This window comes from Coloeus monedula, assembly GCF_965178545.1.
Source record: "Coloeus monedula genome assembly, chromosome: 4".
Classification (NCBI taxonomy): domain Eukaryota; kingdom Metazoa; phylum Chordata; class Aves; order Passeriformes; family Corvidae; genus Coloeus; species Coloeus monedula.
In genome coordinates, this window is record NC_138784.1 from 31,661,686 (window position 1) to 31,683,065 (window position 21,380).

Here is a 21,380-nt window from a genome sequence, read left to right on the forward strand (position 1 = left end):
TCTGATAGTTAAAAAACACCTAATGGGTCATGCCTCGAGGTCCTCTTTTCAGCTGAGAGCTTGAAGCAAGCAGCTGCTTCATCAGAATTGAATTTCCGGTTAATTATCCAAAGAAGTTTGCTTCAACAGTCCTCACTGAACGCGCATTTCTCAGTACTTTCAATGCCGCACGAGTAACAACACGGCGCTGCACTTGCGCTTCGCCTCCTTCTGTGAGCCCCCGGCTGCAAGCTCAAACTACAGTCCTTTTCCTTCTCTCGGCCGATGCCAGATTGATGCCAGTAGCAAGGGGCCCGCAGCTGTCGGGTGCCTGGGGCACCCCCAGAAGGCAGAACGGCCGAGGGCAGACACACCGCCGCCCTCCGTTCTCCCCCGCCCTCAGCAACCAGGACGCGTCTCGGGCGGCGGAGATCCCGGGCACAGCACAGGGACACACCGAGAGCAGCGGCGCTGGGCCCGGTGCGGCAGGAAGGAGCCCGGCCCGAGCCCCCGCGGAGCGATCGGGGCGCAGAACCCATCCAGTCCCGGGGGCAGCCCCCGCCGGCTCGGCGCGCTCCGCGCCTCTACCCCGTTTTGCTTTCCCCCGCTCCCCGAGGCCGGGAGGTGACCACAGCCCCGTCCCCGCGGGGCCCGCCCCTCCCCGGGCGGAGCGCGGCGGCTGCCCCGCCTCCCCGGCCGCGGCGCTGTCACGGGGCGACCGGGCCGCACCGGGCTCCTGCGGGGCGGGGGCGGCGCTGCGCGGGGCTCCGCGGCTTCCCTTCGGCCTGGCCGCGGCCGCCCGGCGGCATCTGCGCTCTACCACCATGTTCAGGCGGATTCTGCAGCGGGTAAGGCAGCGAGAGCCGCCCCAGCGGCGAGGGCGGCGTGCCATGCCGGTGCCCGTGCCGTGCCGCTTCCTGGTGCCGGCCGTGCTCGGAGCTGCGCTCCGTGCGGCGGAGCCGGAGCCACCGGCCCTGCCCGGCCCGTCCTGCGGCGCAGGATACGTGTTAGGGCTGTCGCGGCCCCGGAGGCCGTGAGTTTGTCCGCCCCCGCCCCCTCGCCGAGGGACGGTCCGAGACCCGACGGGACGGGCCGGGCCCGCCATCCCGGCTGGGGGCGGTGTCGTCCCCCGGGCGGGGCGGAGGTGCTGGCGGCGGGCGGCTCCCCACGGCCGGGCCTGTCGGAGGGGCGAGGGGCGGCCCTGACCAGCGTGGCTCCTTCCCGTAGCGCGGCGGCGTCTCCACCCGCCGCCTGCGCCCGTCGCCGCGGCTCGGCCGCCCGAGCGTAGGGTAGGATCAAGGGAAGCCCGGCCTGGGGAGAGCCGCCGCCGGGTCCCGCGGTGATTTCCTCAGGGGCCGGCAGGCAGCAGCTTCATAACGCCGAGAGCCAGCCCAGCAGCCACCGTCCGGCTGTCTCCTCTGTTTGAGGAGCCGGCTTTTCCGGCAGCTCTGCCTGACTTGGAAAGCCAAGTTGTGACACTCGTTTATGAAACCCTTCTCGCTTGCCCAGATCCCCGCGCCGGTGCTGGTCGCCTTGCTGTTGGCCTGCGGCTCGGGTGGGAGCTGCCAGGAGGCGCTGGCGCAGGGCAGGTGCCCGCGTGGTCCCGCTCCGCGCGGCCGTCACGGCCGGCGCTCGGCGGGGGGATGCACCCAAAAGGGTTGAGTCACGCCGGCGGTGGGCAGGCAGCGCTCCAGATCCCGCACCGCAAGAGAGCGGTTTCGGTGTTACGCAGGAGGCGCTCTCGGATAGAGGGGAAACCAGCTTCTCTCCCCGTATTATCTGCTGTTGCTTCCAAATCGTGCTATGTAACACCTCCGTGAAAGAGTGTTTTATTGGAAACGCTGGCTTGCTTCCCTTATCTGCCATGCAAAGAAGCGTTGCTACAAGAATGAAAGTTAGCACAGGGGAAATAAAGTAAGCATACCACCAACTTTTTCAGTGTAAAGCATACCTCAGATTATTTTTCGGTTATAGACCCTGAGCAGGTGAAGATCTTAGTCTATTTGGAGCTTCGTGTTTACAAGGAAGAACTTCCTTCCTGAAATTTAATGTGAAGCCCGGCTAGCAAGCATGGAAACTTAGTACAGACCTAATTAAATATTGGCAGCAGTTAACTGGGTGTTTATTGGTTCTGAGAAACACCAGGCCACCAAGGAAGGCTTCTATGAGAGAGGAAAAAGCTTCATACAGTGCCAAAGGATATTTGCCCCAAGTATGAATTCAGCTAAACATGTCTTATAAAAAGCTGAAGTCAGTGCAAAAGTTTCTGTGTGAGAAACAGACATCTTTTCCAAAAAGATTGAACAAATAGTTGTTTTCCAGTTGCTCCTGAAAATTATAGGATTACAGGAGAGCTGATTGTCAATAAAGATGAAACAGACTTCTTCCCGCCCAAAAATGGAATAGAGAAATGCCAAGATTTTTGGAGGTGTTAACCTTTTAATTGCAGAAGATAGCCATGCTTTTAAAAATTCACCTCGTACTAAAAGGGGCTTTAGACATTTTGTAAAAATAGCAATTGCGTGCACAACCTCTTACATACATACTATTTTGACTTGCAGTCTGGTTGGCAAACTGAAAAATACTTCTGCTGTACTTTGGTATTAAAGATGAACCTTAGGTTTATGTCATATTTTCATAAAGATCATAGTTATTAATATCTTTCATGTGTCTTGTGCATTAATTTGAAGCATAAGGAACCTCTTGACCCTTTTATTGTCCATCATTTGTATAGCTGACAAAAACCCCCTGCCTTTCTGTCACTGAAACATAGTTTCTTGCATACCTATTTGGTTTGTTATATGATTATATAGGTGATGCCAGCCTTTCTAGACAGAGAGCTGGTCATTAATGGTAGAATAACTTGAGTTATAAAAGTAGGTTTTTTAAAAAAGGAATTCTTTATTACATTCCTTTTGTTGTAACTCAGCTGGCTGACATGCTGCAAAGGAGGAAGACAACAGCTACAAAGATATGGTTTATAGTTTTAGTTATCTATCTGAAATTCTGATGCCTGAAGTTTCAAAACATCAGATGTTTCTTTTTTATACTACTTCTCTACCTTGATCACCTTTTTATTTCTTCCACAATTGTAATTTCTGTTTAAAAGCATCTTCACAGTGACTTTGAATGACATATTTTCAAAGTAGAAAGTATTATATACTAAACATTACTAATTTAGTTTTTGAGGTTAGTAGCTCCTTGTTGTCTTTAACTAGCTCCTTATTTTACATCCTTTCCCTACAAGTTGTTTCTAAATTTTATGTGTGTTTTCAACATGACATGTCAGGGATCCACCTGTTTTGTATGTTTGCACCATAAAACCCCCTTTCGTACATTGTTGCCACTTCCTGGTTTCATGCATTGTTCGTCATGCTGATCTAGAAAACGGTAGGTTTTCCCAAAAGACATCTGTGTGGAATGTCTGCGACACAACTGTCCTGCTCAAGTAGTTTGATTTTTGTCAGCGGATTCCTTGGAGAGCAGTCTTTTCTTTATTGTGCTCAACTCCAAATGCCCTTTGTGGGCATTGTGTCATCTGTCTCTTGTTAACCTACTAGTGAGGCAGTGGCAGTTGCCTCTGGCCTGTTAAAGCAGAGCTCACTTCTTGTATTTGAAGAAGGGGGCATTTATTTTCAGCTGATAGAAAACTGATTACTTTGACCTCCTTCTGAGCCTTCTTCCCATAGCTCATGATTTTTTAGTGAACGACTCATCTGTTGGACCAATGTGACTGCTATTTACATATATACATTTGTTTTTGTCTTCATTATGTGTCTTTAACTGTTGGCAACTGTGCTGTGTTTGGGTGCTCTCTGTTGCTCTCTCTGTTCCTCTATTGCTTTCTGTTTCTTTAAGTTTTTGGTCTTGGCATCTTGGTGTCTGGGGGAGAACAGGGCTTTGCAGACAATTCTGTAGCTCAGGTAGTACAGTCATCTTTTCTCTTACTCCAAGCTCAGGCATTTCAGAGGTATTTACTTGTCTGAAATCATTGCACCTCATGCTCGACTTACAGTTTTCTTTTTATATTTATAATTGCAGGGCTCACTAGATAACATGTTTACTTGGATAGATGCTGAACTGCAGCTCTGCTTCTGCCCTCTCCTCAGGAGTCAAAGGGAGCATGTGTGCCTCTTCCTGGGCACAAAGTCTGCTTGTGTGATGGCATGATGGGAAAGAAAAGTTTTATGCCCTCTGAAGTCAGGAGTCATTTCATTTTACAGAGTCATAAAGTAGCGTCACACCGCTTTAGAAGTAAATGATGTTACTGTTCTGTGTGGCAAAATACCCTGTTCCTAGCACTGAGAGTTCTTTGGTAACAAGGGCTTTGGCCTTCTTACCTTCTCATTTTTGTGTCTTGTTTGTTGCTTCAGGACCTTTCTATGGTTGTAGTAGTACCCTTATGTAGTATTTAAATCTGTGCTGGAAAAACTGTTAAATCTGTATTTGCTCTCATTTTCTCAAGGCTTTATCTATTTTCAAAGGTTTTAATTTATTCTGAATTTAAAACTGCTGAAAAGAGTATTCTAACTGAAAGGGATGTAGCTATAGACAGATAAATGACTATGCAAAAATGACACGGTAGTGGTCCATATTTATACTCCCTCATTTTAAAGCATTAGCTCAACTCATTCATTATATAATTTTCTACTCTTTTTCAGAAAACAAGCTGCAATCATTGTCATCCTTTTTGTTGTTAATGATGTTTCTTTATATTAGCTTGCAGTTTTGAGAAAACACAAGAGAACAGCATTATGAAGTTTAGCATATTACTTCTACAACTCTAGGGCTAGCAGTAGAAACATGCTTCTCTGCAAAGTAAACAAATATAACTGACAACTGGGAGAGAAATATGCTGGATCAAAGACTAACTTTGCATCAGTCTTTCGACTCCAGGCATGCCTTCAAGTGTCAAATGTTAATTTTGTAATTGTGCACACACAATTCCACACAATTGTGCCTGTGTGGAAATTTTCTTTTCCTCTGGGGTTAGTAAGTCATTCATTTGCTCCCCTGTATAGGCCATCTGAAAATAAAGAATGTAATTCTGAGTCTTTTTGTAGATCACAAAGTCCAAATTGTTCAATATGTTGTGATTCTTTTTTTTTAAGGGAATGTGATACCACAGTGGTATATGAGCATAGCTTAACTGTGTGTGTGAACCAATTTGATTGTGCAATGATTGATTAAAAAAAGACATTTCCAATGCCCCATTCTTTATTTGGATGGTGAAGGATGTTTCAATTACATTACAACCTTAAAAGATAAGTTAATTTCATTTTTGATCTTGGCTTCCATAATATTCGTCCAATTTTGTATTTAATTTTTCTTGCTACTCTGTATATTTTGCAAACAAGTACTATGGACTATAACTTGAAAGTTACTTAATGACCTCTTCCCACTCTTCTTTCCCACGTGTGGCACTCACCAGAAAATGTCACCATTTGTACTAAGCTTTCTAAATCCATCTTGGAATTATGCTTTCTCTTTTAAAGAGCACACACTGATTTTTGAAATGTTAAAAGGATTTTACCAGATACTGTGTAATAATTTCTGTCATACAATGCATGCAATGATACATCCCATCCAGTGCTTATTAGTGTGATTATAGCATGTCTGAAGTGTTTCATAAAGCAAGTCCTTTAATCAACCATGGAGTAATAACAGTGTACAGTGGCGTAATAACAGAAGAGCTTGCATCCTGGAGGTTGTAATAATCTCAAATTTGTAGTGCTGGAACTAGCAGAACTTAATATGCAAATCTCATTGTGAAATGGAGTCAACTCTGGGGTGAAATGGGATGGGCAATTAACAGTGTATGGTAGTGTTGTATAAGGAGTTATGAGGTGAAGAAAATATTGCATTAATTGTTGCAGAAGGCTCTTGGGTTTGGGACAAAATGATTCATTAAGTGTGCTGAAAGTGTACATTCAGATATTGCAGAAGTGGAGGTAGATGCTGCCTATCTAAAGAGACAGTTGGACCATCTCTTAGTGCCACTGAAACATTAGATGCAGTATTCTAACTTACCTGTCTTCCTGGGAAACCTGGCTACTACTTACCATTTGTTTTAGATACTATTCTTCTGACTGTCAGTGGAACACAATCCACATGTTCATTAATGGAGTTACTTGCATTTCAAAGCTTTCCTGTGGGATGTGTGTTTCTGTGGGCAGCACTTCTTAGGCTACAGAGCAATTGGGGCAGGCAGGAGCTCAGGGGCTCCCTAGTCTGAACAGTGAACAGGATCAGCTTGGAGGTCAAGAGCAAGTTGCTCAAGCCTGTCTCACAGGAACAGCTGTTCTTTACATCCAGTAGGAATCTCTCATTTCAGTTTTTGTGTCTGGGCCTCCCACTGTGTGCTGCTTAGACCAGCCTGGCTTCCTCTTTTTGATGGTCTCTTCATGGGTGGTGGTGTGGCTGCTGTTTGGCCCTCCCAAAGCTGTCTCTACTTCCACACTGAGCCAGCCCTGTTCCCTAGGCTTCTCCCACAGGTCAGGTGCTTCATCCCCAGATGTGTTGGTGGCCTTTTGCTAAACTCGCACTGGTTTATCAGTGTTCTCCCTGGACTGGGAAAGCAGTATTTCGATGTGGTCCAGTGGGTGCTGGCCAGTGGGGAATAATCACTTCCCTTGATCAGTTGGTTGGGCTCCTTGTTAACAAAATCCAGGCTTCTGGCAGCCCTCTGTGCACACAGGGCATGCTGCGGGCTCCTGTTCAGCTTGCTGGCGTACATGAGGCCTCGGTCCTTTTCAGCAGATAGACCTCTGTTACTGCCAGGAGTTTCCCTTCCCTGGAACAGGAGTCTGCATTTGTCCCTGTTGAATTGCATAGGGTTCCCCTTGGCCTATTGCTCCAGGCATTTCTAGGTCCCTCTGAGTGGCAGCTCTGCCCTTGAGTATATCAGCTGGTCCTCCCGGTTTGATGTCATGTGGAAACTTGAAGAGTGTGCACCTGTGGTCCGTGATGGGATGTACCTTGTTTACTGTCTGTATCAGTGACCCTGGGAAGAAGTACCAGTGCCTTCACTTTGGCATGTTTTGCATGTGTATCGTATCTCCTTTTACCCCCTTTTTTGCCTCTCCTGTTACTAACTTGCAGAGCTTGCATCACCTTTCCTCTTGCTTTTGTATGCTGTATTAGAAGGAAATTGTGTTCATATTTTCTTTAGGAATACAGTACAGCTAACGTGAAAAGACATGGAGTAGGAAAACCAGAGTATGTTGATTACTTAACTGATGACCTCAGGGAAGGCTGGAGTGAGAAGATATGGTTGTCTTCTCTTACTGTCACCAGCCCCCATAGCTTGGTGTTTCACTCCTTCTCATTTCCCTTTGGCCAGTCTTCAGAGCCTTTTCAAAACTGAAATGTATTTCACTGGGAATTAAGTCCTTAATCAGTAAACTTGACCTGTTAATGACATTTTTTTTAGGTTTGATTAATAATAAAAGGCTGTTATCTTGGTTATCTTTGCTGTCTTTGCTATTATCTTTTTATCTATGAAAGTTGACAATAGAACGTTCTTTTTAAAACAAAGCAGGAAAATGTACTTAATTTTCAAAGAATGGGAAATCGTGTGTGCTGCAGATACCTTATAAGAGGTTATATAACTGATTTGTCTTCAAAAAGAGGATATATTTGAGCAAGAAAATTCTTCTCCAAATAAGATTTTGGAGGCACCAAGATCTAGAAACTAAAACTCTTTCCTTCTCTCTGTAGATTTCAATCTATGTATTTAAATTCTTTATCCTCTTATATTAAATTATAAAATCCTTTTTAACATTATAAGTATTTCCAGATATGCTACTGCAGTATTTTAGCCTTACTTTATCCCATTTGAGATTGTCATACTAGAATTATATGGTAACTTTTTGTTCTTTGTTTAAACTAGGATTGCATATACATATTGAGATAATTTTTAAATGATGTTTGCTTTGAGAATGCTTACTTTTCTGCCATCAGTCAAGCAGACATTTTGGAGATGAGTAAGAGAAGTTAAATCAAATTTAAATCAAAGTTACAGTTAAATAAGGATTATAAGATACAATCCATCTACCCAGATTTTGAATCATGTAGTATTTAAAGTTTATTTGCTTATCTGTCTGTAGTTTCAAATCAGTACTGTTGTTTTGATTTTCAGCATATTCATAGGAGTATATCTTTATAGGTTTTCTTACTGATTAGCATGTTTTAACTTTACCACAGGCTTGATTATTATTTTTATTTTTTTCCAAATCAAGGCAGTGTACCTGCTTGTGTGCTAGTTGAATCAGCAGGGTCCTCAGGGTCCTTAAATTTTAGTCTTCTGTCTTTCATATATTTAAAGCTCGTCCAGAATGTAGACAAGTTATCAAGAAAGTATGATGATACTAGTTTACTACTTCTGAAAAGCTTTTTAGACTTTAATTTCTAATGTTTTCCTGTAGGATATAGCAACCTAATTTAACATCACCAAGAGTGATACAAGGGCCAGGAGTTTAGCCAAAGTTTTTGTGTTGTGTTGAGCATTCATGAGAGGAGGTGTTTTAAAATCCTGGCTTTTGCTTCTGGTATCTGCTTGGTTTTTTATGGAGAGTGTTGGATAGAAGCTTTTGTTGAAGTGTTGTGCTGAAAATTACATAATTGCTTGTCAGCTTGTTCACTTCATTACTCTTGTGGAGGGAAAATACCTCTGTATTCCAAGAAGTAGAAGAGAGGCCTTTGCATAGGATATGTACTGTGCTTTATTAAATATTTATTGAATATTAAAATGTAGGCTCTCATTTTTCTCTTCCCCATCTATTTCAGACTCCAGGTAGAGGTGGGTCTCAGAGTTCAGATTCGGATTCATCTGCCACACCTGGAAATGCCGTGGACGTGAACAGTGAAGGCTCCTCAGAGGTACTGTGCACCGTACATGGGACTCGTGTCTTAAACCTTGGGTGCTGTTTCTCTGCTCCATGAAACTGTTGGGAGTAGCTTTTGATGATCTTCCTAAATAAATACTGTACTAAATAAATGCTTGTAATTGTTGTCTTCTAAATGTTGTTTGTTATTTAAATAAAAAAAGAAAGACTAGGCCATGTTTATATGTAACTATTAATTAGGCTTATCTCTCCAAGTGGTCACAAGCAATCCTTCCTGTAGTTCTAGACATGAATTATTAAAATTAAAAGCAATTAGATGTAAGCTTAAGACTCCTTGTTAATAAATCTTTCATGAGAGCTGCAAAAAACAAGTCTTGACATTTTATCATGCTTGTACTCCATTTTAATCTTGCTTCTGCTAAGCTATAATGTATACTGGAAACCTCTTCCTTCTTGTGAAATATCAAACATATTGGGTTTAGCTTGGTGTTGGAGTATAAATCCTCTCAGTTTTTCATGGTCTGTATGCCATACTTTTTCAGCAGAATGAGTTGTTGCTGCAATCCCATATTACAGTGTCTTTGTATTTACAGTGTTGTCAGACATTAACGCTGAAAAATGCAAACTGACTTCACTGGCTGTTGAAGCTTGTTTGTGCTGATGTAGCCTTCTTACCTATCTTGAAAATGTTTTGAGCTTAACATACAAATACAGTGCAAGGTTAATTACCCCTATTACAGCATTAAAGGGAGCAAAGTGCCCTTTCTTACACTGAATAAAGTGTGTGAGGATTCAAATACTCCTGTGCATGATATGATGAAAGATAAGACAAACTTTCACTGTGCTGTTTAAAATCCTGTCTGTGCATCTGCTTGTTTCTTATTTCTTGAATCCTTATTGCAGCCAATGTAATCAGACATTCCTTAATATTTTGCTGCATGTTCTACATGTCATATATTTTTGAGTCCAAATCTGTTTTGCGTGCATATTTAATCGCCCCTGAAGCAAATAAATATTCTTAAATTGCAGACTAAAATCTTACTACTTTTGTAGTTGATTAAGGCATAAAAATGAGCAATGAGACAATTGCTTCTTTCTAAGATTTGGCTAAAATTTACAATTCTGTTAACATGAGTGCAACATCGCACAGCTGGTGGGTGCCATAAGGTACCTCAGTACTAGTGGAGCGGTATTTTCTTGACATGGGATGAGCTTTCGGAGTGGTGGTGTGCCTGTACTATTGCCCTATTAGCTGTTCTTTCTATTGAGTCAAAACTGGGTCAAACCAAAGGCTGCTTTGTCACTCTTGTTTGATATGCATGTGTTACATAAAGAAAGTATCTTTTAGCTGTCCATAACTCCATCATTTCTTGCATTGGGTATTATCCTTAGCGTAGAATTTCAAAGTCTGTTTGAAACTGAGTTCCGAACCTGGTGGTGGGTTTTTAGATTCACATGTAATGCTACTGGAATCTGTTAGCCTTCCTTTTGCCTCACAGCTTGCCTGAGGTCTTGTCTTTCCTGGAGCTTCTCTTCAGGAGCACCATAGTTGGTCTCTGCAGAATTTTTGTTCTTTGTTTTATCATGGTATTCCTACCTGGTTTTCCATTAATATACAGTCAGAAATCCAATAACTTGTTTTCACTCCAGTTTCTTGGCTAGATTTTCTAATTTGTGTTGTTGCAAGAGTCAAATGGATAATAATTATTAAATCTGTGCAGATTTGTACGTTTCCTTTCTCCTCAAACCTGGTTGAAATAAATCCTGATTTTTTAGAGCTGTAGTATGAAACAGAAGGAGTGGGGAAGTCTGAATTCAAACTACTCAAGAAGAGGTAAAAATTTGCTTTAGTCCTGTCTGTGACCATGTTGGCACTTCAGGTCACACATAGACCCATAATGAAGTCTTTTATTCACTGTTCAATCTGCCCAAGGAGGAAACATTTGGGTCTATCTTACCTTTGTAGCTTAGGTCCCAGTGCAACTCTGTCTGTAGTACAGGGTTGCTAAATATTCCATGCTTGCAGTGAGTCTACCAGTGAGATGATGCTTTCCTTAGTGTAATGTAACTGTATTAACTAGACAGGTTTGCCTCAGTCTCTCCTGTTGCTGTTGCAAACTTGCTTATTAATTTATAGAGGCATTTCTGCAATCTCACTGCACCACTCTTCCCTCTTTCTCTGAAACATCTGAACACCCTTGTGGGAAACCTCGCAATGGATGTGACGTGATGCCTTGTGATGCTCCATTCACAATTTGTCATGCAGCTTGTTCCTCTGTCACATGAAGGGGGTACCAAGAGTGTCTGGAAAACACACAGTAGTATGCAGCATGGTCCTAGTTTTTAAGGCATGTTTTAGATTTATTTATTTTCATGTCCTTAGTCACTGTTCCTTCTTGCTTTCTCTATGGTATTGGTATGGTTTGCAAAAGTTCTCTCTCCAAAAGGAAAACGGACTTTGTTTTTGGTGACTGTAGAGAGCTTTCAGCATAAGAATTCAAACTTTTGATTCCAGATCTGCATTTTTTTTGTCTTTATTAGTTTCTTAAAAAAAAATATACATTTCACAGGGCTTCATCTGTCCACTGTGTATGAAAGTGTCTGTAACTCCCACTGATCTGTCTGAACATTACCAGAGTGAGCACACTGGGACAGAAGGAAGACAGGAGCTTCGTGACCTCCCAGCTATTAGTGTGGGTCTTGTTTCTTTTGTTTACATAGTTCTGGTAATGGGCTGCTTTAAATGAACTACGTATTTTCTTGTGGCTTGGGTGTCAACTTTTTAAATTGTTTCTTTTGATTCCTTGCTTAAATGCAATTTGATCTCATATGCATGATTCCAAAGTGTACATTCAGCAGAAGAATTAATTAATATCTAGTTTTCTGGTTTGCAGTTGTCTGCTGCATGAGACATTTGCAGTATTGGAAGACTTGCAGTCACTGATATATACACTTTTTTTTTTTAGCAGCTTTTGCTTGATTTTCTTGTAAATAAGGCTATTTCCTTGTTTGGTTTGCTTCACATCAGACTCAGTATCATGATAAACATGGTGTTGGATCAGGCACATCCGTGTGGAAAGAACTGTTTTGAGCCGTTATTAGCTAGCTGTTTTTTAATGTGTATTTCTAATGCAAGGTAGGTACATCGGGTAAAAGAGAACTGAGGGTGGGAATATAAAAAACTCTGAAGCTTTTCTCTTTGAACATGTTGAAGAGCTTATGTATTGCAGCAACATGATAAAAATAATTAGAAAAACAAATTTTTAATATATAATCTTTCTGGATTTTTTTATGCCCCCAAGAAAATGCAAAGGCTGTTTCAGTTACTAGATGTAAATTGTAGTGAATTTCTAAATTCTTCCAGTTGTGCAGTGTAAAACTGCACAGTTAAAGCAAAATGTGGTTTTTTTATGCTCCAGAACTAGAATTTAGATTCTGTAAGTTAACAGCTTCCAGCTGTACAAGGCTATCTGATTCTTTTTGCTACAAACCTTGAGAGAGTAGATTTGACTTCTGGGGGTAGGCAGCTTGCTGTGGCTAAATGGGTTTTTATAGAGGTGAAGTTTTGCATTGTTTCTGCCAGTGTTACTTTTGTTGAGTTTTGAAATCTAAGTGTTTTTTCTAGGATGTGCGTGTGATATGATTTTATTGTGTTTGTTGTTATATGCATTTGCTAGGTAGTGCTTTTTTCCTTTCTTATACTTGGCGTGTATTTGCACTGTATTTTTGAGGGAAGACTTTAAATTGTTGGATGTTACTCTCAGACAATGGAAGCAATCAATGAATTGATTATTCTAGAGATAATTTGAGATGCCATTTGAAGTGTGACTGTTAAAATAAGGAGGATGTGTGGTAAGACTGACCTGTGCTGCTCTCTTGGAGTGGTGTGGGACCTCCTCAGAGGCAGGACAACTTGAATATGACTTTTGATGGATTCCTCACTGCCTCTTGTTGAAGCAGAGGCTGTCAGTAGTGCTCTGTTGTCATCAAGTCAGCTTTTTATTTTCTTTATTATCTGGTCACAAAGCAAGTGCTGTACTTGAATAAGCTGTGGCATTCCTGATGTGATGGTGTCAGTAGATTTTGGGATGAGAGCAATCAGAGGTGTTTTGATAACCTGAAGAAGTTACTGTTTTATTTAAGTTGGTTGTGCTTAGCATATTTTATGGAGTTGTCTGCAAGGTTCTTGCCCACTTTGAATTTTTGTTTTTCCAGTGTCAGTTCCTTGGTCAGTACTTTTCACTTGTCAAGAGCTGATTACAACTTTTTAACTTGATAAACTGTGTATTGAGTGTAGCACTTGAAATACAAATTCTAGCTGTTGCTGTTTCCTGTTGCTAAAGCTGTATTTCTTTGTACTGTGGTTCAGTAAGTATCTGTAAGAGGTGACAAGCAAAGAAAGCAAATACATGCATGGGTTTTTTTTCAATTTGATCTTTTATTATATCAGAATGCCTAGAAGCATTGAAAAAGTGGGGAATTCTGTTGATAGCTATTGTCAGTTACTAGTATGAAAAGTTTAAAATCCTTGACTACTGAGAAACTGATTGTTTGCTGATGGAAAATAATAGTTTGCATTTGTAGTGAACACTTTGAAACAGCACCACAGCCAGGTTGTCACGCCTCCTTCAATCTTTCTGTTCCTGGGACAACTTTGTAACAATGATACAATGTTGTCAATGTCCTCTTATGTAGCAGACATGGAACATTGCTCAGTTTGGCTTACTTAAACTGGTGTTTAGCGTTACTGCTTGTCCATAGTACTGGGAAAAACCTTTTGTTGGAAACAGTGCTGAAGAAGCTTGTAAATTCAGGTTTTTTGCTAGTGAATTCTCCTTAAACAAGGAGATAGGATGTATTGCAAGGCCGGTGTTTGGTTACACTTTGTGAGACCTGAAAAATTGTTACTTGGTTAACAAAAGCTTTAGTACTTGCCTTAGATTTTACATATTGTTTCTTTGCTAACCCTTCTTCCACTGGTACACCTATCAGCTGATGAAAATTTTAGCAAGTCCGGTCATTTGCCCCTCTGTTCTCCATGCCCTTCATTTTTCTCCGTCCTCCGTGCAGTGAGTGTTGGTCTGGTTTTTCAGTCCCAGGCACTCACACCTGCAGTGTCCTGTTGTGGGAAAGGATTTTTGCCACTTGCCTACAACCTGATTTATGGCCATCTTCTTAAACAGCTCTCTGTGCAGCCCTCTTTTTCAAACTAGGGATTGAAACATATGATGGCTGCTGAAAACATCAGTGTAATACTTTCACCTGCCCCCAAGCTGTGATGAAGCCTTTAAAAAATGTGTTTAAAATACAATGGCTTATTCAGCTGCAGGAATAACCACTAAAATGTTGGCAAATATCTGTCCATGTCCAACTTAACCAAACAAATGCTGTATGAAAGTCGCACGCATCGCCAAGTTCCCAAACATTGTTTCCCAACTTCTTTGTATACAGTGGTGTCACTAACAAAAGCTGTGTGACGACTTCTGTTTTGTTTTCTTTTTTTGAAAGGAACGGTACATTTCTAAACTGTGTCCAGCATTTCCTGACAATCTCTTTTGGACGTTCAGAGCATGTCAACAGTGAGTCAATATAGAGGCATAGTTTGAGACTTCCTGTCCTGTTTTTATCTGAGGCATCCAAAACAACCACTGTATGGTACCCCTGCAGAATTTAGAATACAGTGGCTGTTAATATGTGTTGTCTTATCTACCACTGGGCTAAATCTAAGACAATTTTTAAACAGTTCTTTTGGGTAGTCTTCATAACTTTCCAGATATTTAGTGAGAATGTGTTTCTTGGCTAATACAAGCAAGATATGACCATGATATTTTCTGAATAGGCTTTTCATAGCAGAATCACACAGAGTGTAAATTGGCATAGTAGTTGTGCAAAAACGTGGGGTTTTTATGTCAGTCTTTAAAAAGACCTCATTCTTTATGGTATTTTTTTCCTACTTGTCTCTTATTGCAGATGCAGTTGATTGAATCTTCTGTTTTTATGCATGCCCTTGCAATATTGTAGACTCTTACTGCACAGAACATCAGGTCAATGCTTTAATGCTGATATTTTATTCTCCTTCAGTTGCTTCTCAAATTAGGTTTTCACCTGTTTTCACCTCAACAGTACTTGCCTGCTTTGCACAGGAACAAAAATTATTGATGGAGTTAGATTAGTACATTAACTTCGTGCAACATCTGAACAGTATGAAGAGAATGAAGAATTAGAGATACTGATTTGATTTGACTTGGCCATGGAATATGACTTTTCTTTAAGAAATAGAGATCCCACCAGACTAGAATTTCTAGTTCATGACAAAATTGTAGTCTTGTAGGTTGTGACACAATTGTAGCCTTACTCATCAATAGCAATAAAAACATAAGAGAACCGAATTAGAAATTATGTTGGAAGAATCCAACTTCTTTTCCAGGAAGACATCAGTTCTGCAGTCTGGTAGAAAATACTATATAAATACACCTTTGCTCTCTTTGTCCAGAAATTTAAATACATACTTGTAAAATTGAAATGGGCTGCAGATCTTAATTGTACTCAACATGACCTTTTTACCTACTTTTCTAATGATTAAATAGAGATGTTATCTGAGAAAGCCACTGTCATCTTACTGTGTACATAAACACAGAGGAAAGGGCTTTATCTGGTGAAAGAAATGGAAAATGTCAACTCTATTTTCCTTTTAGCAATATGTAAAAAGAGTGACCTAATTTACTTACCCTTTAACTTAAAATATGTCATGATTTTTTTAAATCAATATGTAAGGCTTCTAAATAAATTATGATGTGTAGTCTTGCCCTTGCTGTCTAGGCAGACCGTTTAATCTGCTTCTGAGAACTTCCTGAGGATTCAGTTAATTGCTTTGATATATATTTGGAAAATACAATCTAGAAGCTACTTGATACATCTTTCAGCTCTGAAATATCACTCATGTTTCTCTCTGCTGGCCCTAAATATATACAGTTTCTGATCTTCAATCATGTAAAATTTTCAAACTTTAAATCACTGTGTAACTGGAGAATATCTGAGTTTTAGCTTGGACTTACTGTTTAAGTGCTGGTGAAGATGTGTATCTTGTATTGAGGAAAATTGTGGAGTTTCACTTGCAGTGGAAGAAACATGAATGGTGAGCTTACTTCCGGTTTTTTAAACATGCTGGACTTCATTCACATCATACAGCTTATTGTACCAATACAATTGTGTGAGAATTGCTAATGTAAGTGTGGATTCTGAGAGAAGGGCAAACATAGGTCATGGCCAGGAAGTGTTACAGCCCTGGGCTTGAATCACTGCAATTGGCTTTTTGTTCATGCAGCTCATTGGAAACAGGCTGTAGCTGGGGGTGCTGACCTGGTATTTCTGGAAGGTCAGTGGTGAAACTTAGATACTCAAATCTATTTAAACTTAAAGCCTAGTCATGTGAATGCCAAGCGTGTTAAAGTGCATCCTGGTTTTTGGTTTGGGCTAAGCTGTCCTATAGCATGTATATGGTAGAATAGTCATGAATATTTTCCGTATGGTAAAAGTGTCAGTTATCCTGAAATGATTCTGTGGGGTTTGTTTTTTGGAGTTGGGATTGGTGGAGGTTTTTTTTTTTTTTTTTTTTTTTTGGTTGGTTGGTTGGTTTTTTTTGTGTTTTAGTTCTTAAATATTTTCCAAGCATGGAAAACAGTAAAGCAGTGAAGTTCCATGGTTCTCTAAGCTTGACTCATGACATAAGTGCTAGAATAAAAATACAAGATGTTGCAGAAGCTTTGTTTGTATTAGTAAATGAAGCTCTGTGCTATTTGAAGCTGTTTGTGCTGTATGGCTCTCTACCACACACAGCTGTAGATCAGCAGCAATCATAGCATCCTGAATAGGACCACTTATTCAATTCTATGCAGTTTTAAAGTGGGATTGACTACACTAACATCAGATATTGCTAGAAGGTGCTAAGGAAGCTGAGTTGCTATGGCTGTGGCTTTAAAACTTAAATAAAGTGCCTTATTTCTTGGATTCTAAGGACCTGAGCACATCTGAATTCCATCCTGTAAAAACTGTTTTGCCCATGGGACTGTCCTTCAAGAGGTGTCATCTTTCTGCCAGATAACTCCAGTTTTAATTTATGAAAAAGGAACTTTGAGTAAAGTAAACTGTGCTCTCACTCATTAACTAATTAAGACGAGATTTCATATTGGCTCTAAAAGACCATTTCATTAAAGCTCAGGGCAAAAGGAGAGCAGTTGGCAGATGAAGAGAGATTGAATGCATCTATATGTAGATGTCTCAGGCTCCAGTTACTGGTGATGGAGTCCTGGGAGCTGTTATGCTGACCTTACCTAAGGTATACACATTTGTTAAGTTGGATGACTAGTTTCTTGCTCCATTAACTGTGTTGAGTAGCTCTGCATTGGTAGTGATTGGGGAATAGACATCTACATGTAAATGTTGGGTTTTTTTTAAACCTCAGTTGGTAGCCTTCAGCTGATGAAAAGAAAAATCATTAAAAGTAAGACAATACTCTGAAAAGGCTGAAATTTTCAAAATACTTCTTTACACAGTCAACTCCATCACCCCTAGTCCTACAGAGTAATATAAGGAGAAGACAGAAACCCAGAAACCATTCATTCCTACACACTCATTTTTCTGTTACATAAACTATTTCTGCATCCACTTTAAAACAGTGTGAGGATTAGGAGGATTCTGTGGTAGCCTGCAGTTGGTCTGGTTGTGCTCTTGTCTGCCTGCGGGTCTGTGCCCTGCTTCTGCTGGGCACTGTGTTTGAATGTTGTAGGCGAAAGTTCTTACAATAGTTAATAGTTCTGTAAATTGTTTTGGTACAAAAAACACTCAAACCCCACGCTAGTTTTTGTAGCAAGAGTTTCCTTCCAGTGTTGCTTTTAGTATCCTGACATACTTCCTAAAGAATGCTGTCTTAATGATTCATACAAATATTAATGTTCCCAGAAAGAAATAATTTACCTTGAATGGCTTTAAGGAGATAGAGCACTGAGAAGCTTAACTTTATCAAGCCTGAAAGTAAATCTCAACTATTAGGGAGAAAAAACTGTTTTTTGTTCTTTGGGCTTATTTGTAAGTCTGTCTTGAGAAAGGCAAGTAAAAAAGCTTCTGGTGCTTTCATCTTTGGTGAAATTTGGCATTACAACTCAAGCTGAGGCAAGATGCTTTCCCACAAAAGTTCTATGTAGCAGTTTCTGTTCTGCTGTGAGTGAAACCCATGTGTTTTGGATTCTTTGCACTGGGGAAGGCCTGTTGCACTGCAAACAGCATGTTGCCCTGGTGGTGCTTGATGCTTCGCATGGCTCCTGGGCATCTACCTCAAAGAGGACCATTTCCCTTGGGAAAAGAAAATTGGGATTTGAAGTTTAGCATCTCACTCATTCTCATTGGAATGCCTGGACCACTGGGCTAGGGGCTATTTTGTGTTTTAAGTTCTGTGCTGTCTCCTAGCTGGTTTTTTGTGCACGTATATTGGGGTTTGGTTTGAATGCCTTTTCTTTTTTTTTAACTGTTCTTTCTGAGTATTGCTTCAGAAATTCTGTGGTGATCTCAAGAACTCTTTCCTGACAAAAACTAGTGCATGTAGTTGTTGTGGTTTTATTTTTGTTTTCTTTGAACTGAGAGGCATCTGCAAAAATCTTTGAATTCAATAAATTGTCATTTCCTGGTGAGAAGATTCTCTCTTTATAAAAACAAAGCCAAGTAATCATCATTTAACTTCTTTTAGGCTCTTTTCTTCCTGTGTAAAGTGAAAGATAAAACCCAACTAGAAATATCAGCTAGGGAATCATGAGTTGTGGTGCAGCACTGAAGGAACTGTAAGTGATGTCTTTGCTTTTATTAAATGAAGAATGTGAGATACCTTTTGCTTTTCTGTGGCTGTGCTTTATGCAGAGTAATCCCTAAGTGCGTGTTTAAAGGAAACTGAGCAAAAGTCAAGGTACTCTCATACTTGCTTCTTCTGTAAAGGCATCTAGTTAGCTTAACGTTAGTTAAGGTACCCAGGTGCAGGCTTACTGGGAAGGATGCCTCAGCTCCTGCCCCAAGCTGTGATGACCAGTATTGCATCTCTTGCATGTAGCTACACAGTCTCCTCTTTACCCAAGACAGGCATGGTCCTGATGTACGAATATGTTGGACCTGATATAAATTCCTTGAAATTGACAAAAATGTTCACTAAATTTAAGCATCTCAGACCATCAGGTTTCTTCCCCTCTTCTTACATGTTTGTCTTTTGAATAGTAAAATACACTTTTGAACATATTTACAAAGTTAATCTCAAGGTGATACTGAGATTTTTTATTTGTCTGTATTTAATTTTAATTTTTTTTAAGAGATAAAATTAGTTTTCCACCAACCCAGTTTTCCAAACAAGATTGCCACTGGGGCTGATAGTTACAGGTCCAGGAAGCCTATATACTTCTGCATTTTACTGCCTGGTACCAGGAAGATCCTGATGATTCTGGTTTTCCTACTCTAAAGAGAACTGAATTAGTGCTGCTAACATCAGAGTCAACATTGGGTATTACCAGCCTGTGAGATGCAGCTGGTGCCTGGGTTCATGCAGTTTAAGGCTCTGATGTATGAGTGGTAGTGCCTGCATCTGTAGGAGCTGGTGCTCCTGCCCACCTCTGTACAGGGAAGATGACATTTCCCATGGCAGGGGCACCTTGTTGCAGAAGGGTGACACCTGTTAGAGCCTGTGTGTCAGACCTCTAGAAAAAGCTGCATTAAATTAAGGGTGCATGTGAGACCTGACTCCAACAGTGCCAGGTCCCCCAAAACTGAGGCCAGCCATGATCATGGCAGTGCTGGTGGAGAGCCTGGGACTGGTGGGTGATGCACTCTGTGACGCTGCCTGTGTGAGAGGAAGGCAGTTTCTAGCAAGAAGAAGAGGAGGTTTTGTCCCCCTCTGCTGATAACAGCATGCCTTCCTCCCAGAGCTCCCATCCACCCTGCAGGCTCACAACTACAGCACGTTCCCTTGGCTCAGCGGCTCTGCTCTGCCTCTGGCCCCTTGTCCTTGTGGACTTCGCCTTCAAATCTGCCTGCCTGGGAAATCTTGGCTGGCTTTGCCCAATAATTGAGATGAATGATTGCTGTCCCCCTGGGCTAACTGCACATGTAAGCTATTCTTTCCTCTTCTCCAGGGCTCCTCTTTCCACAGAATAAACCCCAAGCAAAATAAAACCACAAACAAGCAAAAAACAAACACAAAACCCAAAAAACCCCCAACCAAACAAAAACCCAAACAAAAATAACAACAACAGGAAAAAACCTAGCAAAGAAACAGACTTTGCTGTTTAAATAAAAAGAAGTAAAGGGCCAAAGGAAGGAGAGGCCAGAGCAATTTTCTGCACTCATTCTTTCTATATGCGCTTACTGGAACTATGAGAACCATGTAGTTTTCTCTATGAAACAGCAGACCTTCCCATCACTGAGAAACTAAGCATAACACTGAGAACTGCTTAGTAGAGTTTCATCCCAAAAGGATGCTGTTGCACTCTCATTGTATGAAACTGCTTTCATATTGACCTACTAGGAAAAAAACCCAATCCCATATTATGTGACCCCTATGGTTCATTGCCATTTGCTGTGTGCCAGGAAGCTCCCTCTGGTTCTTGCACTCAGAGTGACTCTCACTGGCATCATATGCTAATTGTATCAGATAAACATTACTGGGAACCTAATAGCTGAACAAATTTTCTGTAGCTGTTTTGGCATGTATACTTACATATGAGTTAACTTGGTTTAATCTGGAGTGAAACTGTGCTGATCAACTCTGCGCATAAATAAATGGTTGTTAAGGTTAAATGCCTGTTTCCTGCTTAGGAAAGAGTATACTGTTTTGTTTGGTCTGGTTGTAACAAAACTAGTTTTCCATATGGTATGTGGTGGACTTGACAAGCAACTGTATTTAGTAATTAATTTCTGAAACACTAAATAAATTATGGAAGTTATGAAGGCTCTGTTCAAAGCTGTGGCTGCATTTGAGTAGTTGGACATGGTAGTTTTCTTGGGTTAAAACCATGTAAATGTTAGGTTGTTGTTAATGAAACAAAATACTATGAATGCCAAGTTAATAAATGAGTGCTGTTGTGGTTATCAACATACACATTCGGTATATTTACTTTGTGCTAATATTTAAAGTGTTGTGGCTTGTCCATTAGCGTCCAAATGCAAAGTGTCAAAATTCTTCATGTGTCGTCATAAATCTTGTGGGAGCCTGTGCTAGGTGAAGTGTGATAATCCCATTTAGAGGAGTAATCTCGTCTTGGATACTGGAGAGCCTTGGTTTAGTGTTGGAGCACACTACAGTTTGTAGTGGCATAAAAAACTTAAGGATAACATCTAAATGTAAAAATGCGTATTTGAAATGAATTAAAGAAACAGAGGGCCTTAAAAAATTTAAAGACAGGCACCCCACTTACACGAGGCCCCTTTTGCACTGCTTGGATTTATAGGGAGCCATTAATGTGAGACGAGGTTTTTAGCTCTTACTCTGAAATGTCTCAGTGTTGCTACTGTGTTACATTATGGGCT

The 21,380-nt window shown here is 41.0% G+C and overlaps 1 protein-coding gene across 3 annotated transcripts in view; it reads left to right on the forward strand.

Moving 5' to 3' along the window:
* Positions 1–685: 685 nt before the first annotated feature.
* The window catches only part of EEA1 (early endosome antigen 1), a 69,113-nt gene continuing 48,418 nt past the window's right edge, over positions 686–21,380 (forward strand). For 2 of the 3 annotated variants that reach the window (XM_082280317.1, XM_082280318.1), the window contains exons 1-3: positions 686–827; positions 8,767–8,859; positions 11,396–11,518. In XM_082280317.1, coding sequence (XP_082136443.1) covers positions 804–827; positions 8,767–8,859; positions 11,396–11,518 — 240 coding nt within the window. In that variant the 5' untranslated portion in view covers positions 686–803. The remainder of the gene's footprint in view (positions 828–8,766; positions 8,860–11,395; positions 11,519–21,380) is intronic. The other variant, XM_082280319.1, reaches the window with a different exon arrangement.